Source organism: Oncorhynchus clarkii, chromosome 8 (assembly GCF_045791955.1).
Source record: "Oncorhynchus clarkii lewisi isolate Uvic-CL-2024 chromosome 8, UVic_Ocla_1.0, whole genome shotgun sequence".
NCBI lineage: Eukaryota > Metazoa > Chordata > Actinopteri > Salmoniformes > Salmonidae > Oncorhynchus > Oncorhynchus clarkii.
This window is the reverse complement of record NC_092154.1, coordinates 37,598,873-37,622,572: the sequence shown is the minus strand read 5'-3', so window position 1 is coordinate 37,622,572 and position 23,700 is coordinate 37,598,873. Positions and strand designations below refer to the sequence as shown.

Here is a 23,700-nt window from a genome sequence, read left to right as displayed (position 1 = left end):
CAGCCATGTCTTCGGCGCCCTCGGAACAGTGTGTTAACTGCCTTGCTCAGGGGCAAAACAAAATATTTTTTACTTGTCAGCTCGGGATTCAATCCAGCAACCTTTTGGTTACTGGCCCAACGCTCTAACCACTAGGTTACCTGCTGCCCCCTGAGGGAGGTCAGGGACCTGGCAGTGTGGTGCCAAGACAAACTTTCCCTCAAAGTCAGCAAGACAAAGGAGGCGATTTTGGGTCGAGAGCTTCCTCTGTGTCCACATCACTAAGAAATTAACATGATCCACATACACCACCACTGTCATGAAGAAGGCACGACAATGTCGCTTCCCCCCTCAGGAGACTGAAAAGATTTGGCACAGGCCCTCAGATCCTCAAAAAGTTGCACCATTGAGAGCATCTTGACTGGCTGCATTACGTATGATCGCAAGGCATTTCACCTTTATTTAACCAGGTAGGCTAGTTGAGAACAAGTTTTCATTTACAACTGCGACCTGGCCAAGATAAAGCAAAGCAGTTCGACACATACAACAACACTACCGCAAGTGTGTACGGCCCAGCACATCACTGGGGCCGAGCTCCCTGCCCGCCAAGACCTCTATACCAGGTGGTGTCAGGCCCTAAAAATGATCAAAGAATTCAGCCACCCAAGTCATAGACTGTTCTCTCTTCTCCCGTACGGCAAGCAGTACCAATAGACCAAGTCTGGAACCAACAGGACCCTGAACAGCTTCTACCCCCAAGCCATAAGACTACTAAATGGTTAACCAAATTGCTACCCGGACTATCTGCATAGACCCTCCTTTGCACCAACTCTTTTGACTCATCACATACGCTGCTGCTACTTATTGTCTATTCTGTTGCCTAATAACTTCATCCCTACCTACATGTCACAGGAGACTGCTGATGGGAGGACGGCTCATAATAATGGCTAGAATGGAATGAATGGTATCAAACACATGGCAACCATGTGTTTGATGCGTTCGATACATTTCATTTCAGAAATTACTATGAGCCCATATTCCCCATTTAATGCGCCAACGGCCACCTGTGCTACTTGTACATATATACACCTCAATTACCTCAAAACCCTGCACATCGACTCAGTACTGGATGCCCGCGTGTATGTATGTATGTATGTGTATCTCCAAGTTATCTTTGCTCATTTTGTAATAATTCCTTGTGTTATTCTTTTATTTGTCTCTCTGCATTGATGAAAGGACCTGTAAGTAAGCATTTCACTCTTAGTTTACATCGGTTTACAGAACAAGTTTAAATATGGCGAATTAGAAAATTTCACTTTATTCTACTCAAGTAATTACTCACGTTTTTGATAACTGTTCTATATATTTTTTTAAAGAAGCATATTTCAATGTCATAAAATATTTTATTTACATGTATCCCTTTCCACACAAATTGTAAGTATTTCACTTCATTTAGAGGGATCTTTTTACAGTTCTCTTATAAAGTTTCACTCGCTTACCCTCAAATCCTCCAACAGCCAGTCTGCTGGCACCAGGGGCCGGTCTCCCGGACCAAAAAGTATTCCTAACAGACCATACATTTTTAGAAAACAGCCCCAGGAGAACAAACCAGTTAGGAATAAGATTTTTAATCACACACACAAAAAAAAGCATGTCACATCCATATTTTGCAGGGTTGCCTCTACAGGGTTACAAAATTGTTGTTTTCAAACAGCAACAACCAGATGCTTGGTTGGTTATGGGTTGACAAACCCCTTCAACAATATTCACACACACATCTCCTATATACCGAACTACAGGTCTTCAGACGTGCAAAAACATAATCTGCATTCAGAAAGAACTGAATTGATTAGCGCCAAATTAGACACCCAGGATTTGCTCAAATGCATCCCTCCGATTGTGTTACTCTGGGAGTGTCCGAGTAAAGTTGACAGAGAATAGGTCCAGCTGTGCTTGTGGCAACAACTGCTCTACCCTGTCCACTAGACTAGAACAGGTGCTGCACATCTCCTGGAAACAGCACTTCAGTGCCAACACACAAACATGGCGACTTGCCAAGGCAGAGGGAGTCCAAGTACACCCAAGACAAAGTGACAGTTGGTGAGACTGTTTCAGGCAAAAACTGAAGGCCTCTAGTGGATGTAAATTCATAACAAAAACCCAACATTATTTCTCTAATAAAGCACTCATACTAGTACCTACCAGTATGTCCATCGCAATATATAAAAAGACAGAAACTCCTACAAAAATAGTATGTTTTTAAATCATTTTATTCATTTCATATCAGTTAGCTAGCATTGTCCTGACAGAATCAAGGGTGTGACATGAGTGACCCTCAATTCCAGTCACCCATAGCACTCTGAAGGGCATGCATTATGACTCCATACACCTAGGTAGGGGTAAGAGTCAACAGTCATTTTACTTAACGAACTCAGACAGTGCTTGCGTCTATGTTTTCCAGGGATATCACAGTACACCATTTAGGAAATATAGACTGTTACATCTTCAATGTGCATAAAAAAAAGACTGTACAAACAAAATACACCCGGTAGGAAAAATGAGTTAAAAATGTGACAGGGAAACTGTGCCATGTGAAACAATCTTGGTCTTCTATTGCATTAAGTAGAGTGAGGTATGACGAGATTCAAACAAGTGGCAGTCAGACTAGTTCATTCATACAACTTCCCCAGCAAGGCTTTCTAAAGTGTAGCGCAAACACCGTTACTTCCCTTCAAATCAGCCAGAGAGTGAGTTATTAAGTGGATTAGATCTAGCCAGTACAAAGGGTTACCTATATACCCCTCCCTAATGGTGAACATTGAGCTCACAACTCACCCATACATTTTAAAGTGATGCTGAAAGCAAAAAAAACAAAAACAAATGTGTATTCAACAGGTCATTAAAGCAATATTAAATGAATCTGTTCAGATTTAGGCACCTGTAGCAACACTTCATTATCTGGTCATCCAATAATGACACTTCATTAATGGCATAGCTCAGGGCAGTCCTAATACAAATCAGTTTGTGCGAGTTCAAATGCACCATTGAATAAAAAATAAAATGCACATCAAATTTAAAATAAAATCACCTGAGCGAGAGAGTTTTGGTCAGTGTCCCAAATTCTCTTGTTCCATTGAAAATCTATTATGAATTGTAGCCACTGCCATTCAAAATTAGATTAGTAAATCTAACAAAAATAACACTGTAAAATGCTGGCTTATTTCATATGCGGACAACCATAATGCAGATGCAAAAAAGTAAGACTAGTGTGGTAAATCATTATCCGCATAAAACTACATCTTAGTTAAATTAAACCAGCAAGCTGAAGGCAAACTGTGGGCTGTTATCAGTCATGAACTGCAATACATACGTGTAGACAGATGTCACCAATAAGAAAAGCTCAATCTGGAAAGCTAATATACAGTACATTTTACCTTCAATTTGTATTTAGCAAATCGGCATAATAAAATATAAAGCTCAAAATAAATTCCTTGAGTAGGCATTCATTTCCAAGTGAAGACATGTGGATTCCTTTGTGAAATTGCGACTGAGGTGCATATCCCACAGTTTTTCAACTGAAGTCCTAATAACAAACACCAGATGCCATTTTTGGCAAAACACCCTCCTCCTTCCAGTTAAAACAAACAGCTGCGAGAAAACATCTGGACACAGCTTGAATATTGCTTCAGTGGACAGAGTGGATGTCAGTTCGGGAAGGGGTTGTCAATATCTGGCCATGCTACAAAAGGACAAAGGGGCTTTTTAAAAATCACCTAATGTAGAAGCAACACCGGACGAGTAACAATTGCAGAACGTGACACGCTTCTAATTTAAATGAAACCATTAAATAAGAACAGCAGCTTTGTGAGAGGCTTGGTTCCATTTTCAAGATTGTGCTCCAGTGAGCTGCATTAGGATAAAGTGGCTCACGTTGGCAAAAAGTTACTCTTCCAGTGTAGCAGGTAAAAAAAACTGACTGTTTTTCTCAGCGTCTAGTGTAGCTCCTATGTAACTCAAAATAAAAAAAAATAGTGTACACTTGCTCATAAATTCTGCCTATATTCATTGCCGCTTCTGTCCTGTCTAGCATGCTGATCTAGAGACAACCTTCGGAGGCAGACAGTTGCTCAGGAAGAGCTGAGGCCCGAGTCGGACTCTGCACTGCCGTTGTGAACCGTGGAGCTGGCGGCGCAGATAGGCGCCTGGCAGGGGATGGAGTAGCAGGAGCACACAAAGCTCTTCAGAGTCTCCTGCAGAGTGTGCTGCTCCTCCACTTTGAAGACGTTGGCCTGCTCAACCTGGTCGTCACAGATCCTGGAGTGAAACGCAGAAAAGGAAAAAAAAAAAAAAGAGAAAGGAGGACAAAACATCTGTTATTAGGAGCCAAACATACAGTCGAGACAGAATTACTGCCGCAGGTACACAAATCCTAGTTCAGGATTTAACAGGGAACAAGGAAGTTCAAAAACACTGTTGAGGTTAATAAGGATTGGAATCTGGTTCCGCGGTGGCTACAGAAAGTGCTAATCTACATGATCAATAGCATGTCAACATCACCTTATCAATAAAATCTAACTTACATTTACATGATCAGCAACTGTACAATGTTGTAGCACAAAGCTGGAGGGAGTAGCTTCTAGTAATAATCTCAGTGCACACACACACCCATGGATCAGATTTCAGCTCACTGTAAAAACAGGTTCTTACAGCCACACTGCCTGCCTACCTGACGTTCCAAAAAAAACAACCAGTCTCTGTGTGCTGTATACACCATGCACTTAACATAAGCCTTTGTCTGGAAATGGCCAATACTAAAGAGTCGTACGCAGGAGTGATAAAGCAGAACACAAAATTGATATACGCATGAATATATAAAAGGGGCAAATTTTATCCACTACCAAGAGAGTTCACCTATATTATTCGTAGCAGTCTATTTACCACCACAAAGCGATGCTGGCAGTAAGACTGCACTCAATGAGCTGTATAAGGCCATAAGCAAACAAGAAAATGTTCATCCAGAAGCAGCGCTCCTAGAGGCCGGGGACTTTAATGCAGGGAAACTTAAACGTTTTCCCTCATTTCTACCAGCAGGTCACATGTGTAACCCATTAAAATAAACTCTAGACCATCTTCACTCCACACACAGAGATACATACCGCTCTCCCTCCATTTGGCAAATCGGACCATATTTCTATCATCCTGATTCCTTCTTAAAAGCAAAAACTAAAGCAGGAAGTAACAGTGACTCGCTCAATACGGAAGTGGTCAGATGACACGGATGCTACGCTACAGGACTGTTGTGCTAGCACAGACTGGAATATATTCAGGGACTCATCCAAGGAGGAGTATAACCACCTTAGTCACCGGCTTCATCAATAAGTGCATTGACAACAGTGTCCCCTACGTGCATATCCCAACCAGAAGCCATGGATTACAGGCAACATCCTCACCGAGCTAAAGGCTAGAGCTGCCGCGTTCAAGGAGTGGGACACTAATCCAGATGCTTATAAGAAATCCCTACGCCCTCAGGCGAACCATCAAACAGGCAAAGCCTCAATAAAGGACTAAGATTGAATCCGATTACACTGGCTCTGAAGCTCGAATGTGGCAGGGCTTGAAAACTATTACGGACTACAAAGGGAAACGCAGCCACGAGCTGCCCAGTGACGCGAGCCTGCCAGACAAGCTAAATGCCTTTTATGCTCGCTTAGAGGCAAGCAACACTTAAGCATGCATGAGAACACCAGCTGTTCCAAACGACTGATCACTCTACGTAGCCGATCTGAGCAAGACCTTTAAACAGGTCATCATTCACAAAGCCACGGGGCCAGACGGATTACCAGGACGTGTACTCAGAGCATGCGCGGACCAACTAGCAGGTGTCTTCACTGACATTTTCAACCTGTTCCTGACCAAGTCTGTAATACCCACATGGTTCAAACAGACCACCATAGTATCTGTACCCAAGAAAGTGAAGGTAGCTTGCCTAAATGACTACCGTCCCGTAGCACTCACGTCAATAGCCATGAAGTGCTTTGAAAGGCTGGTCATCATGCCGGGAAACCTTAGACCCACTCCAATTCACATTCCCGCCCAAACAGATCCAATCTCAATCGCACTCCACACTGCCCTTTCCCACCTGGACAAAAGGAACACCCATGTGAGAATGCTGTTCATTGACTACAGCTTAGTGTTCAACACCAGTTCCCACAAAGCTCATTACTAAGCTAAGGACCCTAGGAATAAACACCTTCCTCTGCAACTGGATCCTGGAACTCCTGACGGGCCACCCCCAGGTGGCAAAGATAGGCAGCAACAACGCATCTGCCACGCTGATCCTCAACACTGGGGTCCATCAGGGATGGGTGCTTAGTCCCATCCTGTACTCCCTGTTCACTCACGACTGCATGGCCAAGCACGACTCCAACATCATCAAGTTTGCTGACGACAACAGTGGTAGGCCTGATCACCAACAACGATGAGACAGTCTATGGGGAGGAAGTCAGAGACCTGGCAGTGTGGTGCCAGGACGACTTCCTCTCCCTCAATGTGAGCAAGACAAAGGAGCTGATCATGGATTACAGGAAAAGGAGGGCAGAACAGGCCCCCATTAACATCGACCAAGCTGAAGTGGAGCAGGTTGAGAATCGCCAACTAACTATCATGGTCCAAACACACCAAGACAGTCGTGAAGAGGGCACGACGACACCTTTTCCCCTCAGGAGACTGAAAAGATTTGGCATGGGTCCCCAGATCCTCAAAATGTCGTACAGCTGCACCATCGAGAGCATCCTAACCGAATGAATCACCGCCTGGTATGGTAACTGCTCGGCATCCGACCTCAAAGCACCACAGAAGGTAGTGCGTACAGCCCAGCACATCACTGGGGCCAAGCTTTCTGACATCCAGGACCTATATACTAGGCAGTGTCAGAGGAAGGGCCCCCCCCAAATAAATTGTCAACGACTCCAGTCAAAGTCATAGACTGTTCTCTCTGCTACGGCACGGCAAGCGGTACCGGAGCGGCAAGTCTAGGACCAAAAGGCTCCTTAACAATTTCTATGTAATATAAATAGTCCAGGTGGCCATTTGATTAATTGGTCAGCAGACTTAAGACTGCTGAACAATTAAATGGCCACCCGTACTATTTACATTTGTTTACACACTGCTGCTACTCACTGTTTATTATCCATGCATCGTCACTTTACAAAATTACCTCGACTAACCTGTACCCCGACTCTGTTTATAACCTCATACATTTTGGTGTTACGTTTTGATTATTATAATTTTTTACAACTTTAGTTTAATTAGCAAATATATTTTTAAACTCTATTTATTGAATTGCATTGTTGGTTAAGGGCTTGTAAGTAACAACTTCATAATAAGGTATAATGAATGATATATAAGGCACATGTATTTTATTTGTCATAGGCGCCAGTTGACCAATCATTGCTTTCCTAATATTTAGGAATATTTAATATAATTTAAATATAATTTAAAGTTGTGAAATTTGGCTACACACTTTCATAAAAAGTGCAAATTATCTCAGGAAAGGCATAACAATGGCAAAATGTGTGGAGAACTACCTAGGCTAAGTTCAAAGTGAAATGTTTTGCATCATTGTCATGGAACCCTGCTGGTCTGTCAGGAGGAACCAAATCGGGGGTGAGTAAATAAACACCAGCACAACAAGGAATCAGAGACATTACTGGCATCAAGAGAACCAGTAGAGTCAATGACATGATTTGGCCACCAGATTTAACACTCTCTAAAAGAAAGAGACACTTATCAGCTGCAGGTAGAAATTGCCCTCTCAACCACAGATCTAGGGTCAGATTACGTTACTCCGAATTCATACTTTAAATCACGAGGGTTGAAAGAATATCTGACCCTGTATCAGAGGCTAGGGGAAAGTTCTACCAACTCCGAGTTGTCATGACAACACACAGGGGACTGGAGAAAAGGGCTCTGGTCTATTCCAATGATCCGACACAGCTGGAAGAAATACGGACCTCCGAAAACCAGGAATCCACTGAATGACTTCAAACACGCAGGCCATAGTTCAAATGTGTGTCATTTCCGTAAAAGTTGCTTGCTGAAGCAGTAGAAAACCAGTTCTGAGGTCAGGTCACATGACGTTGTCTGTTCATTGAACAAAGCCCCTCTCCGACCCAGCCATCTCTACTTTACAGAAAGTAACACATTTATTTTCTTCTGATTTCATAGGTTCCTAATTACATAACTATTACATTCATTCGCTACAGTGGCGGAACACCAAGTGATTCAATAATAGCCTACGGTGCGTTCTTAGCTTATGTAACCTCTATGACGATGTCCTTAACTGATACACTGATTGATTGGGTTCACACGACACTGACTGAAGCGCTGCTGTGTAAAAAGCAATGCTGACAGAAGTCCAATCAAGAACCTTGAGCAACAGTCAACAGTATGAGAGACCGTGTGCATTACAGGCTGTTGATAGTGTGATCAGAATAAATAGAACTCAAAAAAAAGGTGCTCACAAAGGAGACCATGTGGCTCAGTTGGTAGAGCATGGCACTTGCAATGCCAGGGTTGTGGGTTCAAGTCCCACGGGGGACCAGTACGAAAATGTATGCACTTACGCAAGTCGCTCAGGATAAGACCCTGCAAAAATAACCTTTTGAATAGATTTCTGTATAACAGCAGTAGCAGCATGAGGTGGTTTCCATTAAACCTAGTCCTGGACAAAAAGAAAACATGATCAAATCATCGAAAGTGCTTTTTATTCTAGGAATATAGGCGTCATCTGTGTCTGGGAAACCGCCTCTAAATGAGCCAAAATGGATTTACCCGTTCAGCCAGATGTTTACCTGTCATAGATGAGTCCGTCGATGCCCTGCTCCCTTAGCTTGGTCCTGTTGTCGTGGTCGTTGTTGAGGTCTCCCCAGCAGAACACCACCAGGCCTTTAGATTGAGCCTCTCGGATGTGCTCCAGGTTCTGAAGCAGCTCCTCTGTGTGGGCACTGATACCCTAGATAGACAGACAAAACGTCAGTGTGTCGACTGATCCGCTACATTCGTACAGAGACTTAATCAACGAACAACTGAACGCCATATCCCAGTTCCACCACTCACCAGGATGTTTTCGCTCTGCGCAAAGCTCATGGCGATCTGTGTGGTCCTGCAGCGGATGTCCATGAGCTCAGGGTAGGTCTCAGAGATGCCCTGGGTCAGGAACAAGATGGGGTACTTGTTCTGCTTCTGACGAACCCTGGGGGAGAAGACAACATTTATGGTTACACTTACGCGTCACCCCGTGGAACGGTCGTTAAGACACTAACAGCTTACGTCTTTAAGCCTTTATAAACAGGCACATAAAACATTTGTCATAGGCAGTCCAACATTCAAATTACAACTGTGCAAACTAGGCTTCAGTTCAGCAGGCTAACAGATTTCTGGATAAATAAATCATAGTTTTTGGTCTCATTCAGTAGTTTACCTGACGAAGTACAATCCTGTTCATTTGTTGTTTAAGTATTATTTATATTCCTAAAACAAGTTGAAAATGACACTGTCGCTGCTTCGGGGTGTCTTGGATTTCTGCCCAGTGTCAAAACAATATGCTCAAATTTGAAGACCTAAAAATATAAATGTATTTGTAGAGTATCACGTGTTCAGGTAATACCTTAAACTGGACACGCACCAGAATTGAACAAGCGTGTCCACTCGAGCTGAGATTGATTTGCTTGTTCTAACTGTAATCCATAGCGACAGCCAGCGGCTTTTATACAGACAGCGCCGCAAATTTCACATGCTATTTGGGTTTCTGAATTGGTCGCCCTGGTGTGAGCTGCACATTCTACCTGGACACCTGAATCAAAAACATCCTTATTTTTTTGCAACCGTGAATTTGTTAAACAGTGAATTGCATTATCCTCATGCCGTGCCACTGTGCTGTAATGAGCGAGCCTCTCAGACGGTCTCCTCCTTTGTGTGCCCCTATAACATTTCAAAATTCAATTATAAGAAGAAAGATTGCTCATTGGCCAACACAAGTGCACTAAGCCTCATTGCAAAGTTGTTTTTAGGACATTATATTTACTGTTAGATTAATACATAGCCACAAGCAGTAGGTTGTTATAGTTAGAGTTAGCGATCTAGCTAATGTGTTTTGAGTTTACTTCCTCGGGTGATGAATTGGCACCAATTGAATTAGACCTATATAATATCAATGCACATAAAGATGAAGGCAAATTCAATTTACCTTTAAATGTCAACCCAAAATTCATGACAATCACTGAATTAGGTTGCATATCAAAATATATTTAAAATCATGCATTCCTACTTGGACATGGTACTCAATAAATAAGTTACATCTAACATCTCAGTAGTCTATTACACGTGTCAATAAAGCATTGTGAAATTACTTTATAAGAGGACTCAAATGTATTGTATTGTGGGACGCTGCACAATTTTTGCGGGGAAAGTCAGTGGAGCCCTGCAGACACTTGTAGAATCTATGCCAATGGGCAATGAAGCTGTTGGTGGGTGGCCAAACGCCCTATTAAGAAACTGTCGGGGTTCCCTTTTATTTGGGCATTTACCTGTATGTTGACAATCCCGCTACTTTAATCATTTAGCTGAACCTTTTATCCTCAAATGACAAGTTAACCGGGCGTTCAAGACTAGAGCTTCCATAGCGACTGTGCAGCAGGCTGAAAGTTGGACGCCCTTGAGTAGTGCTTACATGGTGCAGACGTCGGGGTCGAAGCAGGAGAAGACGACGCGTCTCTTGCCGGCTCTCTGCAGCACACAGCTCAGTATGATGTCCAGGAACAGGTTCATGTTGAAGTACGAGGACAGGTTTCCTTCCCACGAACCATCCTGTTGAAGACAATACAATGAGAAAAGGGTTGTTACTATCGGACCATGTTTGGATTTACAAAGTACAAAGCTTTCCCATTTCACTTTGAACCACGAGCCCAAACCCTAAAAGAACAAATAGCTGTCTGAGATGGCAATTTGTTTCGCAAAAATCAACAATTGCCTGCATATTATGCAAGAGTTTGCAAATTTGAGCAATCAGCACGTCGCCGTATAAAAGAGTCAAATCGTCACATAAAACTAACCTATCGCTGCAGTACAAAAAGAGGGCTTGCAATGTCACCCAATCAACTCACATTTACCATATAATATGGTTCAATCAAGCCACACGACAAACTTCTTCCCTCATCAGCGCATTTTCGCGACAAATTGCTCAAATCCAGCACCTACTGCCTTGCAAAAATGTCCGAATTGCCGCAGCAAAAATCAAGCAAATTTGTGCGCAAACATCACCAGAATTCCCTTTGAAATCCAGGAGATACTGAAATAGGTTATAGGTCGGGTCAGATTACACAGCCACTTCTGTCCTTTCTGGCATGACCAACTAATGACTTCCCATCACCAGTATCACGGACTGGCTGTACATACCTTCATCTGACAAATCCACTTCAGCTCGATGTTGAAGCCCACATTTTCAGGCACTGCATGGAAGATCTGGAACATGACATAGGGAGGCAGTTGTAATGGGACACAGAACCTCAAGGGATAAGCTAGTCCACACTTTCAGTAACCTCCCAGGTGATGACGTCGACTAAGGTCATTTACCTGCGAGAATGAAGGGAAGGGCTGGTGTTCGTCAACCTCTTCCTCGTCGTCGTCATCTAAGAAGCAAAGCGGGAGTAAACCATGTACTTCACCACACACACACCTATACACAGCACCTGCTCTGCTGGTTCACATTCAACTGCTTTACACAATGACACAAGCAGAGGACATAGGTTCATTCTTCACCATACCAATTGAAATTATTGTCAGTTAATCTATAACTTCTAAAACAACTATGGCTTTGCAAGAGTAGAGGATGATGAGAGCATTGTTTGCCTCAAGGATAAATCATTCACGCAGTTAATGAAACGGAAGATAATATACCTTTGTGGTCGTTCACCTTCAAGGCAGAAGCATGGCCCAGCTGTAGATCAAACACAGAAGTCATCCGTCATACCACATCACTTTTGCCTAGTCTTAAAATAGTGACAAACCACAGACTAGCAGAGCTTTTACCTTGAGCTGCTGTAGCTGGTCGTATGTGAGATCTTTGACCGGCACTTCAAACAGCTCCAAAGAGTGTTTGTCTCCTTTCTGACAGGAGGAAGAGAGGAAAAAGTAAAGCAAGGATGCTGTACAGCAGGGTTACCCCAAACTCGGTCCTGCGGGCCATCCCTGGGGACACACGTTCTGGTTTATGCCCTAGCGCTACACAGCTGACTCAAATAACGAGTTAGTTATTTGAATCGGCTGTGTAGCGCTAGGGAAAAACAAAAACGTGCAGGTGAGGGGGGGGGGGGGGGCTGAGTTTGGGGGAACCCTGCTGTCCAGAGTGCATCGGATGGTATTGTTGAAACAGAAAACAAACTGGATTTGTTTCGGTTGACCTTCTTAGTGGAGATGCAACAGGTGAGATCGTGGTACACGATGGGGACACAGTCCTTGGAGAGATGGACGTCGAACTCCACATAGGCAGCCCCCTGCAGAAACACACATGCAGTCAACTCTGATGCGACAAACAGATCAGAGAGACATTTAGATGGTCAAGAGGAAAATGTTTATTTGTTGGTTTTTTTACACTCCACGTGGGAATACTCACATGATTGGCAGCACTTTTGAACGAAGCAATGGTGTTCTCCCTGACTTTGGTATGTCTGAAAAACCAGACATTTTTAGGAAAAAAACCCCCAAAGACATCCACATCACGATGTACTGTATAAAAGATAGGCGTAATCTTGTGAAGTATGAAGTGCATGATCAGACTACTAGTTAATGACCTGCACGCTAACACACACACACACACACACACAACTCCTAGCTGAGATTCAGAGGCAACCCTTCGCTGTTCGTTGACCGTGACTTCCTCTGTTGATGTGCACTCGGACTGAGCATGTCCTAACCTGCACTGCAACTTTGAAGTCTTACGGGACGGAACAATTGTATTCAAACATTCAATAAACAAAGTATGAAAGGGTCTTTGTGTTCTCATGAGTAGGCCCTTCCTAGAGTCCTGCGTCAACACACGCACACATTTAACAACTTCTAATAATCTATTATGTAAAGTGCGTGCGCGTTTCTCTCACTTGGCTGCGTGTGTGCTGCCGGCCCCTCTGTGGCCCACGTCCAGGGGGGCACTCCTCTTCCTCCAGTACTTGGTGAAGGAGGAGCTCATGTCACACTGCAGTCCCTCGATAGGACGGATCACCAGGTAGTCCACTGGAATAGAAAAATGCCTTGTTTAAAAAGATTTTACTTTAAATCTAAGCTTGATTTTTTTACCCAGGAAACATCTTAGCTAACCCTGTGGCCCCAAGTAATCTCAAGTCAGCCTACCCTTTATTTATATTCTAGTTCCTGCCCCCCCCCCCCCCATCTTGTTTGACAGTTACACGCTAAAGGGAAAGCTGATTGTTTACGTCGGGAAAAGGTCTGCAGGAGGAGCTATACGCACAGACTTACAGTACTCTAGTTCCACGTCTAGTAAAAAGTCAAAGACCTGTTAGCCAATACAGGCTGCATCCTAGTGATTGATTTCTCTTTAGTACATCCTATATTTCTCTTAAGAGTGACAGAGAAGTGCAATAATATCCAAACCAAGTTCCGTGCAAATCCCCCATCGATAGACACCTGATTTACAAAGAAGTCAGAGTTACATGGATGCATCTCAAGCAACTTAGTTGAAATGTTCCATGCTTCTACCAGACGACTCGTTGCGGAAGGGGGTAGGGTTGCTCACCTCGGACTTTGCCCAGGGTCTGTCTGGAGTTGCGTTTCATGATGGGCAGAGTGACCACGCCAGTGTCCTTGCCACTCTCCACGAAGAATGAGGAGAGGAGGCAGGCCGTACCCGCCGTCCCTGGGTGGGCATCCCCTGGCATCACGTGCTCGCCCATGTCTTCCTGTAGAAGGGGAGGAAAGGGTTAATACACCCACTATCGTACACATACAGAGGCCCGACGCTCATTTTTTGGTACAATAGTGGTTTGGGAGTACACCTACAAAATCAAAAATGTATTGGTGGTTTACACGGATTTACAAACGGTTATCGCAGGCGCAACAAAATGCTAGTGTTTCTAGCGCCAACATTGCAGTAATATTTTTTTAAAACATGCATTTTTCCATAAATAGACACACCCTGTGTGTTTTAATACAATCAACTAAACTCTGCAAAAAAAAGAAAGGTCCTCTCACTGTCAACTGCGTTTATTTTCAGCAAACTTATCATGTGTAAATATTTGTATGAACAAAAGATTCAACTGAGACATAAACTGAACAAGTTCCACAGACATGTGACTAACAGAAATGGAATAATGTGTCCCTGAACAAAGGGGGGGTCAAAATCAAAAGTAACAGTCAATATCTGGTGTGACCACCAGTTGCATTAAGTACTGCAGTGGTTAAGTACGGCAGGGTAGTGAAAGGTGAGAATTGTCTGTTAATTGAATGATTAGAATATTCCGCCCTGAAACATAATTGTATGGAATTGATTAGAATGTATGAAATCATAATCAATAAATGTGTAGTCCTAGTCAGAATTAAGGTAAAACAATATGCCTTTATGGTATTTTCAACAGACTCTCTGAGCTTGGTGCCGACCTGACTAGAGATTTGGGAGAGAACAAAGTCACTATCTCTGTCGGCTGGGAAGTGAGACAGACAGTGTGTGCGTAGCAGGACGTGTGTGCGTACGTTTGTGTGTGCATACGTTTGTGTGCATACGTTTGTGTGTGGGCGTGAGAAGTCTGCATAAAATGAATTGATTTGTTTTTCTTGACTTCAGAACGTTCCGTGAATAAACCTTAACCATTTAGCTGGGCCTCCGTTTGTTTCATTTGACCAGGATCTTACAAATTCTGGTTTACAGACAGAGTAATATAATTTGATTGGGTAATGTACCTGGAGAACATAATGTACCTGGAGAACATAATTCTCCTAACAGGTAGCCAAGTTAAATAATAATAATCTCCTCCTCATGGACTGTACCAGATTTGCCAGTTCTTGCTGTGAGATGTTACCCCACTCTTCCACCAAGGCACCTGCAAGTTCCTGGACATTTCTGGGGAGAAAGGCTCTAGCCCTCACCCTCCGATCCAACAGGTCCCAGACGTGCTCAAAGGGATTGAGATCCGGGCTCTTCACTGGCCATGGCAGAACACTCACATTCCTGTCTTTGAGGAAATCACACACAGAACGAGCAGTATGGCTGGTGGCTGGAGGGTCATGTCAGGATGAGCCTGCAGGAAGGGTACCACATGAGGGAGGATGTCTTCCCTGTAACGCACAGCGTTGAGATTGCCTGCAATGACATCAAGCTCAGTCCGATGATACTGTGATACACCGCCCCAGACCATGACGGACCCTCCACGTCGAGCCTGCTCCAGAGTACAGGCCTGAGATTGTAACGCTCATTCCGTCGACTATAAAGGCGAAGCCAACCATCACCCCATGTGAGACAAAACCACGACTCGTCAGTGAAGAGCAATCTTTGCCAGTCCTGTCTGGTCCAGCAACGATGGGTTTGTGCCGATAGGCGACGTTGTTGCCGGTGATGTCTGGTGAGGACCTGCCTTACAACAGGCCTACAAGCCCTCAGTCCAGCCTCTCTCAGCCTATTGCAGACAGTCTGAGCACTGATGGAGGGATTGTGCATTCCTGGTGTAATTCGGGCAGTTGTTGTTGCCATCCTGTACCTGTCCTGCAGGTGTGATGTTCGGATGTACCGATCCAGTGCAGGTGTTGTTACACATGGTCTGCCACTGCGAGGACGATCACCTGTCCGGCCTGTAGCGCTATCTTAGGAGTCTCATTGTTTGGACATTGCAATTTATTGCCCTGGCCACATCTGCAGTCCTCATGCCTCCTTGCAGCATGCCTAAGGCACGTTCACGCAGATGAGCAGGGACCCTTGTCCGGGGGTCTGTTTCTCAAACTAGACACTCCAATGTACATGTCCTCTTGCTCAGTTGTGCACCGGGGCCTCCAACTCCTCTTTCTATTCTGGTTAGGGCCAGTTTGCGATGTTCCGTGAAGGGAGTAGTACACAGTGCTGTACGAGACCTTCAGGTTTTTGGCAATTTCTTGCATGGAATAGCCTTCATTTCTCAGAACAAGAATAGACTGATGAGTTTCAGAAGAAAGTGCTTTGTTTCTGGCCGTTAGGATTCTGTAATCGAACCCACAAATGCTGATGCTCCAGATACTCAACTAGTCTAAAGGTCTGTTTTATTGCTTCTTTAAATCAGGACAACAGTTTTCAGCTGTGCTAACATGATTGCAAAAGGGTTTTCTAATGATCAATTAGCCTTTTAAAATGATAAACTTAGATTAGCTAACACAACGTGCCTTTGGAACACAGGAGTGATGGTTGCTGATACTTGGCCTCTGTACGCCAATGTTGATATTCCATTAAAAATCAGTTTCCAGCTACAATAGTCATTTTCAATATTAACAATGTATTTCTGATCAATTTGATGTTATTTTAAATGGATTTATTTATTTTTTAAATAATTATTTCAAAAACAAGGACATTTCTAAGTGACCCCAAATATATATATTATACACACAGTAAAATAGTATGTAAACATTACAACACAAAGCAGTTGTTTCCATAGTGCTCATAATAGTCAACTGGCGAATATATTGATCCTGCTGTGAACTGTACCTCAAAGAAGTCAAAAGTGAGTTCTAGGTTGTCGGGGTCCATGGAGTGGATGATGTACTCTGTCCACTGTGAGGCCTCCAGGGCGTAACCACACTCAGGCTGGGAGTGGCGGGACTTGTACCCATCTCCACTGATCATACTGGTCTCCAGCGTGGTGGTCATCTTGTGCCACGATGCTGCACTCTGCTCCGGCTCTTCATCTTCATCATCCTCCTCCACACCCTCAAGCGTCAGCTTGATCCTGGGGACAGATGGGAAAGGTCACAGGTCAAAAAGGGGAGAGGATCTGAAAAGGCGTGACTATGACTGATAGACTAGTGTATTTACGGCTGCATATTTCATCCATAAAAGGTGTAGCTGTTTATTTTAAAGCCATATTTGGTTTGATCCCGTGAGTTATTTTGGGATCAATTCTATGGGCATTTGCATAAATGCTTATATTGAATAGGAGCCACATCTCTTGCTCTCACCTGAAGCGAGACTTCTTGTATTTCTTCTTGGTGATGGATACGGGAGACGTCTTGGAGAAGTGCAGACGCAGACGGATCTCTGTCTGGCACGTCAGCCACCCAGAGTCCATACACACTGAGCCGTCTGCAGAGAGGAGTTGCAGGGAAACAGGTGGTAAGCATTCTGGCACAAAATGGCTACCGTTGAATTCACCCAGGTGAGTAACAGTACATATTGGTGGTGGATGAGGTTCGCTATCCGCAAAACAACGCAAAGCACTGAGTTTGAGAAAAGAGATATGGGAATAAAAGTAATTGTTCAAACACTGAGTCAACTGACAGTCAAATTCACTACCAGATAACTAACCATCTCTAATGGGAAAGTGTTTTACATGTAATCTGTGAAGAGTTCAGTTCCACCAAAGGTTTGAGTCATAGCTCAGGTATTTAGCATAGTATTTTCTTTAAGTACTTAGTCTGTGATTAGCAGTTTATGAGCCCTTAGTTAATCTTCATCTTGTTTTTAGGGCCCGATCCCAACATAAGAAATGTATACCTTTCCTCTACGCACTTCTCAGTATTCAGACTTTTTTTAAATTGTTATTTCACCTTTATTTAACTAGGCAAGTCAGTTAAGAACACATTCTTATTTTCAATGACAGATTTGTACCTTGTCAGCTCGGGGATTTGAACTTGCAACCTTCCGGTTACTAGTCCAACACTCTAACCACTAGACTACCCAGCCGCCTTAGCTTATGTAGTCGCATAACGCGCTCTGCAGGTGTGGCTACCTTGCGCACACTGAATCCATTTCATTCAACCGCTGAAAACCCTCCCACACTTGCAAGGCCAACTGATTCTCATGGAGTTTTCGGTTCAATAGGGTTTTCAGTACATTTATCTTAAGCTATCCCTTTAAAAATAGGGTGCGACTTTTGATTCTAATTTTGTCGACATAGTCAAATAGAAAACGGGCTCAGAATATAGGGATTCATGAAATCCACTATGCTTATTCATCTCCGTTTCAGCACCAAATGATAAAAAAATATATAAAATATTTCATAAATACTCTGATTTTGTAGATCAGTTATGAGCATTTTAGGATTAGGAGCGCATGTATGAATCATAAATAATAAAATAAAAGGCTCTTCAAACAGCTACACACGTAATATTGAGGAACTTTAAAAAATGACAGTGGTTTGATTCATCCTGAAAGTTGTCCTGTTCAAGTTCAATCCATGAAATTTCGGAAGGTGGAAATAAGCATATAACGAGCTTTGAAGAATAATCCTATCAATCATGGAACTGTATGACAGAGGTCCAGTCCGTGCGAACCGTCCGTGAACCAGGCGCCAGGTTTAACCTACAACGTGTGGACTGAGTTCCACAATGATTCTAATACATATCCCAAATTTCTGAACAGTGTTAACCTAATATGATCCACTAAAACAATTGCTATGTGTATTTTACAATCCCCTTCTCCAAACAGACTACTCATTTACAGTTCATGGAGGAAGGTGGTACTTCTATCAGAAAATAATGTTGACGCTTTTCCCCACTAGGAAGCGGTAGGTTTGCTAGACCATATTCATTGTTTCCTTGTGCGTAAACGTGGTGGAATTAGGGAATTAAGTCAAGGTCAGAATGTGACGCAGTTGGTCGACACCCCTGCACACCTTTTTGTTTGAGGTGGCGCTCGAATAAACATAGTGGGTGAATAGCATGCTATTCTCATGCTTACGTTGAAGAGCAGACAAGCCATAAAAAGAGAAAAGCACACCAAAAGGAATAATGTTTCATTTACGCGTGCTTAACCCTGGTCGGGATCTGGGCCTTGGTGCATAACAAAGTACTACCCTGAGGTCTTTGCATTCAATGTCAAATTGGCTTTTTCCTAGTTCACCTGTGCAATGGGGTGAAGAGACTGCAATTATATTTTACCATTACATGGCCAATGTATTTTCCATACAACAGCGAGACAATGATTATTTCCCACAAATGGATTAATCAAGACGTGATGTAATTATTTGACTTACTGTGGAATCCAAATTGGCCATCGTCAATATTAAGTTGCGATTCTGCAAGATAATAAACAGGCATGAGGCCTTTTACAGACATAACATCCAACAGCACAAAAAGGTTTGTTTTAAACATTGTCCAAAAAGTGTCAGGTGGAAGGATTTAGGGAGAAAAAATATGGTTTATTCAATCGTTTACTATTAAGCTGATTTTGAATGACCTTTGTCTGAGTTTTTTGTTTTGTCTGACTGGTCACATCTACTAGCGTTTCCTCCGCTCTAGAACATTCTAGTTAAAACAACACAATGTGGCCTCCAACCCACTTGCCTCAGCAAAGCATAGATACTGTACATTCCCCCAAACCAAGCCAGGTATTGTTCTGGTGTATATACCTGTGGGGCTCATCAGACGTGGCTGCTGATGGGTCTCCCACTTAGTGACTATCACCTGGCAGGGACCACCTGCACTCTGCAATGCCAATGTTTAGTACAGCATTAAGACTTATCAAATACAGTCAATGTTCACTTTGGTCTCAAAGGTATATTCACCAATTAGCAAGCCACTATTGGTTGAAATCTGAAAAAGGGATTCATTAGTCGGTAGGTGGAAGAACTTGAGCATCATCTCTTCAGCTACGCTAAAATATCTAATCTTCTGAAAGATTGTATGTTTTTATTTATATATATATTTTTTAGCAAAGTTGATCGGCTACAGTATTTGGTATTTTAAGGGTTAGATCTGCCATTAATGGTGCAAAGTAAACAAAGCCTTTAAATTACAAAATGGTGCAAAGTAAACAAAGCCTTTAAATGACAAACTGTAAAAACAATCAAAACTGTATGTGGTCACAGTTTTAGACCCCAGAGACAGTTGTCATTACAACTGGCCTATCTGAATGTGTGGGCTCCACCCATGAGTCAAGATTGTATGCTCTTTGATGAGTTAGTAAAGCCGTTTGTCCACTGGCAGTAGTTCAGAGCAGGCAGAGAGACGGCACTGTTCAAATGAGTTTGCTTTGCCTCGTTTCCCCGTCGTATCACGGGTGTGATAGCGTTGCTTCATATGCCACTTTCTGTAGGACATATAACAGCCTGACGCTCTCTCTCTGTACGAGGGAAAGCTTTTTTTTTTTATTGTGTAATTTGAACGACGTATCGCGAACGTTGCATACCGACATGAATAATTGGAGTGGTGAAGAACACGCTGTATGTGTTCCAACTTCCGTGTTATTTACTGCTGCGCTAGGATAGACAAGGGGGAGAAGCTTGCGTCCCGTGCTCAAATCCAAGCTCAGCTTAAAGCCAGCTGGCAGAGCTCCAGGCATGGACACTCTCCTCTGAGCATTACGGAAAAACTGCACTGAAGTGAGCTAGAGGGGATCAACACAGATGTGGGGAAAGTGAGCTAAATAACCCACGAATGATCTTAAAAACGGCTGTAGCGTAGCTAACCTCATGCTTTCTAACTTTACTAGAATTTTAATAGGCCAAAACACAATCAAATAGGGCACTTCTTTAATATGTCCGATTACTTCACACGCTGACCGGACATAAAAAAGATAAGCTCACCTTTGACTCCAGGAAGTGGCCTTTGAAGTAACGATAGGTTGGCACAGCACCTCTGGGCACACTGACGGTCCTCTTCCACAATGTGCTAAGGACCAGAATATTAACAGAATATTTACATTTGAGTCATTTAGCAGACGCTTTTATCCAGAGCGACTTACAGTAGTGAGTTCATACTGGTCCCCCGTGGGAATCGAACCCACAACCCTGGCGTTGCAAGCGCCATGCTCTTACCATCTGAGCCGGCACAATGTTGAATTACTTAAAACACACAGAAATCATTCAGACCATAGCACATTCAAAAGTTAAGTGATATTTACCCATCGTGTTCAACCGGTTGTAGGGTCACAGCTCTTTGATGGCACCAGCCTCCTAAAGCTTCACAGCTACCAACCACAGCTATCACCTCACCTAGTCATACACCATATTATTACGTTCAATTAAACAAGTCATAACTGTTTACATTCACCACACACACTCTCTCTCTCTCTCTCTCTCTCTCTCTCTCTCATCAGGCTCTAATGATCAAGTGCTTTTCAGCTAAACTCTCGTGGACAAACTACGTAAATCGAGAATCTGACCAAATTACTCAAGATTTTAGTTCCGGGTCAGCTAACTGAGATGAACTAAAAGCTGACATTCTTGACTGTCTGGTTCGTTGTCAATCTTTCTGTCTAAAGTTGTCTTGAATTGAATAGTCTTCTTGTTTCAGATGAGTCTGCTGCCCTGCAGTAGGGGTTGGTCTTACCTGGGGATGTGTCTCCCCTAACTGCCAAAGTCACTTGAGTTGTCTCCATAGTTGACACAGGCACAAACAAGGACAATTGCAGGCGCAATCAAGCTGGAAAACCAGGAACTTAATGGTAAAACAGGCATAAATTTAGTGGATTAACAAAGCTGTGCTGGGTAGTAGAACCTCTATGACTGGACCAGAATATGGCCTTGGATATTCAACATCTCCTGTAAAGCCAGATTCTGGTTCAATCTATGACGACAACAAAAAAAAGTGCCCACAACCACTCGGACTAGCTAGTTAGCTACTAAGATAACAGATCAAAAGCTAGTATTAGAGCATCCAAGACTGGTGTATCTATAGAACTTGCCAGTTTGTGGTCCTAACATGAAAATGAGTTAACCCCATGGCTTGTTGGTGCAGCGCAGGGGAAATAAAAATAATAACTATTTTTTGGGATAAAGCAGAAAATAAAAAGGTTCTGAGGTTAACACAGGTTGAGTAGATGTTATACGTTTTTTTTTCTATGACACAACCAGTCAGTTCACATTACCTTTAGCCAATGTTTAAAACACTGATGAAATCAAAACGAGCACAAAATGTCCCCATAGGCTTTGACCAATATACAAATCACTGGCTTGGACCAACGAGCCACGGCAGAGTTAGTGCACACAAACTCCACTACTGTTACTCTGTCCGAGCAGACAGCCCAATTCCGGATTTGTCAGCAAAACAGACACTACTGTAGCTAGCCATGCAAACCAATTGTTTACCGTAAACGATTTAGCTAGTTACGCCTTTTGCGCCAACTCGAGCAGGCAGCTAACCTAACTAACGTTACTAACGTTAACGCGCTAGCCATTGTAGCACAACAACATCGAGTTGACTTTTCCCCTCGCTACAAAAACTGAAATAACCATTATAACGTAGCAATATCTTCGCATAACAAAAAAATCTAACATATCACAGAAGGTATCAATTTACCTTAATTCATCAGCAGACAGATCTTGCTCGGCGTGGTAGATTTGGCATACTTGTTGACAACGTTTGGAGCTACTGCGACGCGATTATTCTTGTCGCCCGTGTGACATGAGCAGCATTAGCGGCGAGCAACAATCGTTAAATAGCCTTCAAAATAAAAGTCAAACAAACGGATTCAAATAGTGGAATTGTACAATAATTGGACTAGGGCTGTTCAATGTCGGTACTGGAGGGCCGAAACACTTCTGGTTCTTCTTCTTCAAATAAGGGATTATTTCAGACCTGAGACACCAGGCGAGGGCTATTAACTACCAAGTAGAAACAAAAACCAGAAGTGTTTTGGCCCAGGACCAACATTGAACAGCCCTGGATCAGATCATGGTTTCCCAAACTCGGTCCTGGGGCCCACCGTGGGTGCACATTTTGTTTTTTACCCTAGCACTACACAGCTGATTCAAATAATCAACTCATCATCAAACTTTGATTAGTCATTGCAAGATGGTCTTCAACCGATGATCCATATAAAACCTATATTGCCGATGCCATATGTATGGTCTTTGAAGCCACAGGACGGCCATATTGGCACTCACTAGTAGGAGCAGTCTTCCTTAGGAATTAATGGAATTCTGCAGTATTTCATTTAAATGTTTCAAGGACAAAATTACATTGAAGTCTTTTTGTTGTTGCAGTGGTGACTGTCACATTAGTACTCTCAACAGAAAAACGTTAAGGATTTTTTTTCTATACTTAGCTCACATAATATAATTTGGAATTATGCATTAAAGTGTATGTAATAGAGTAAACATGTCAAAAACGAATGCAGACATTAATAAATGCATTTCTATAGCTTCCAAAATATGTTTGATAATTGAGGAGCGGTGCCAAGGTGGCTGCCTGGTCACTTCACAGGCCATAGCCTGGTGCACCTCAGTTCAGACAAATCGAACTCGTCCATTTGTCCTGCCATAATGATCAGACAGAGATCAATAAACAAAAATGTCATATGCTTGCTTCGCTCGAGTTTCCATTTGATTACAGCTATCACTGAAGTGTAAAAGCAGGAAATACTTCATAAAGATTCAACGAAGACTGCTTACTTAGGCCACTCAATATATAACTGATAGGCCTGCTATTACTGATCAGTATCTCTCAAATGTGGCCCACTGGGTATATCAAATGTCCTACTGAAGAGCTATGAGGCAGTTAAGAGTAAGTCAATTATTTAGTTACAGTCCTACTAAT

At 42.9% G+C, this 23,700-nt stretch overlaps 1 protein-coding gene and 1 non-coding gene across 11 annotated transcripts; one reads left to right on the top strand and one right to left on the bottom strand.

Annotated features, from left to right (window-relative positions):
* Window positions 1-2,233: 2,233 nt before the first annotated feature.
* LOC139415362 (glycerophosphocholine phosphodiesterase GPCPD1-like) lies at window positions 2,234-22,732 on the bottom strand. Of its 10 annotated transcripts, none has more exons than XM_071163449.1 (20): window positions 22,462-22,655; window positions 21,493-21,585; window positions 21,065-21,155; window positions 20,748-20,832; window positions 19,572-19,647; window positions 19,197-19,238; window positions 17,182-17,305; window positions 16,712-16,952; window positions 13,787-13,949; window positions 13,134-13,266; window positions 12,650-12,704; window positions 12,438-12,530; window positions 12,067-12,144; window positions 11,935-11,974; window positions 11,611-11,666; window positions 11,434-11,499; window positions 10,709-10,845; window positions 9,097-9,232; window positions 8,832-8,992; window positions 2,234-4,293 (listed from the first exon to the last, which is right to left on the bottom strand). In XM_071163449.1, the coding sequence occupies exons 2-20, from the start codon at window positions 21,539-21,541 to the stop codon at window positions 4,107-4,109; spliced, it is 2,013 nt and encodes a 670-aa protein (XP_071019550.1). In that variant the 5' UTR covers window positions 21,542-21,585; window positions 22,462-22,655; the 3' UTR covers window positions 2,234-4,106. The 10 variants fall into 10 exon arrangements, with proteins under 10 accessions (XP_071019550.1, XP_071019553.1, XP_071019554.1 ...); XM_071163452.1 differs by having other exon boundaries at window positions 21,493-21,600; window positions 22,462-22,583; XM_071163453.1 differs by lacking the exon at window positions 21,493-21,585 and having other exon boundaries at window positions 22,462-22,732.
* On the top strand, window positions 8,508-8,581 carry trnaa-ugc (transfer RNA alanine (anticodon UGC)). The gene has a single exon. It is a non-coding gene; the product is annotated as a tRNA-Ala (tRNA).
* Window positions 22,733-23,700: the final 968 nt, after the last annotated feature.

Coding starts and splice junctions, on each gene's coding strand:
- LOC139415362 (XM_071163449.1), bottom strand. CDS start 21,541: ATGGAGACAACTCAAGTGACTTTGGCAGTTAGGGGAGACACATCCCCA. Junction 16,953..17,181: donor TACAAGAAGTCTCGCTTCAG/GTGAGAGCAAGA, acceptor ATCTGTCCCCAG/GATCAAGCTGACGCTTGAGG. Junction 4,294..8,831: donor GACGGACTCATCTATGACAG/GTAAACATCTGG, acceptor GTTTCACTCCAG/GATCTGTGACGACCAGGTTG.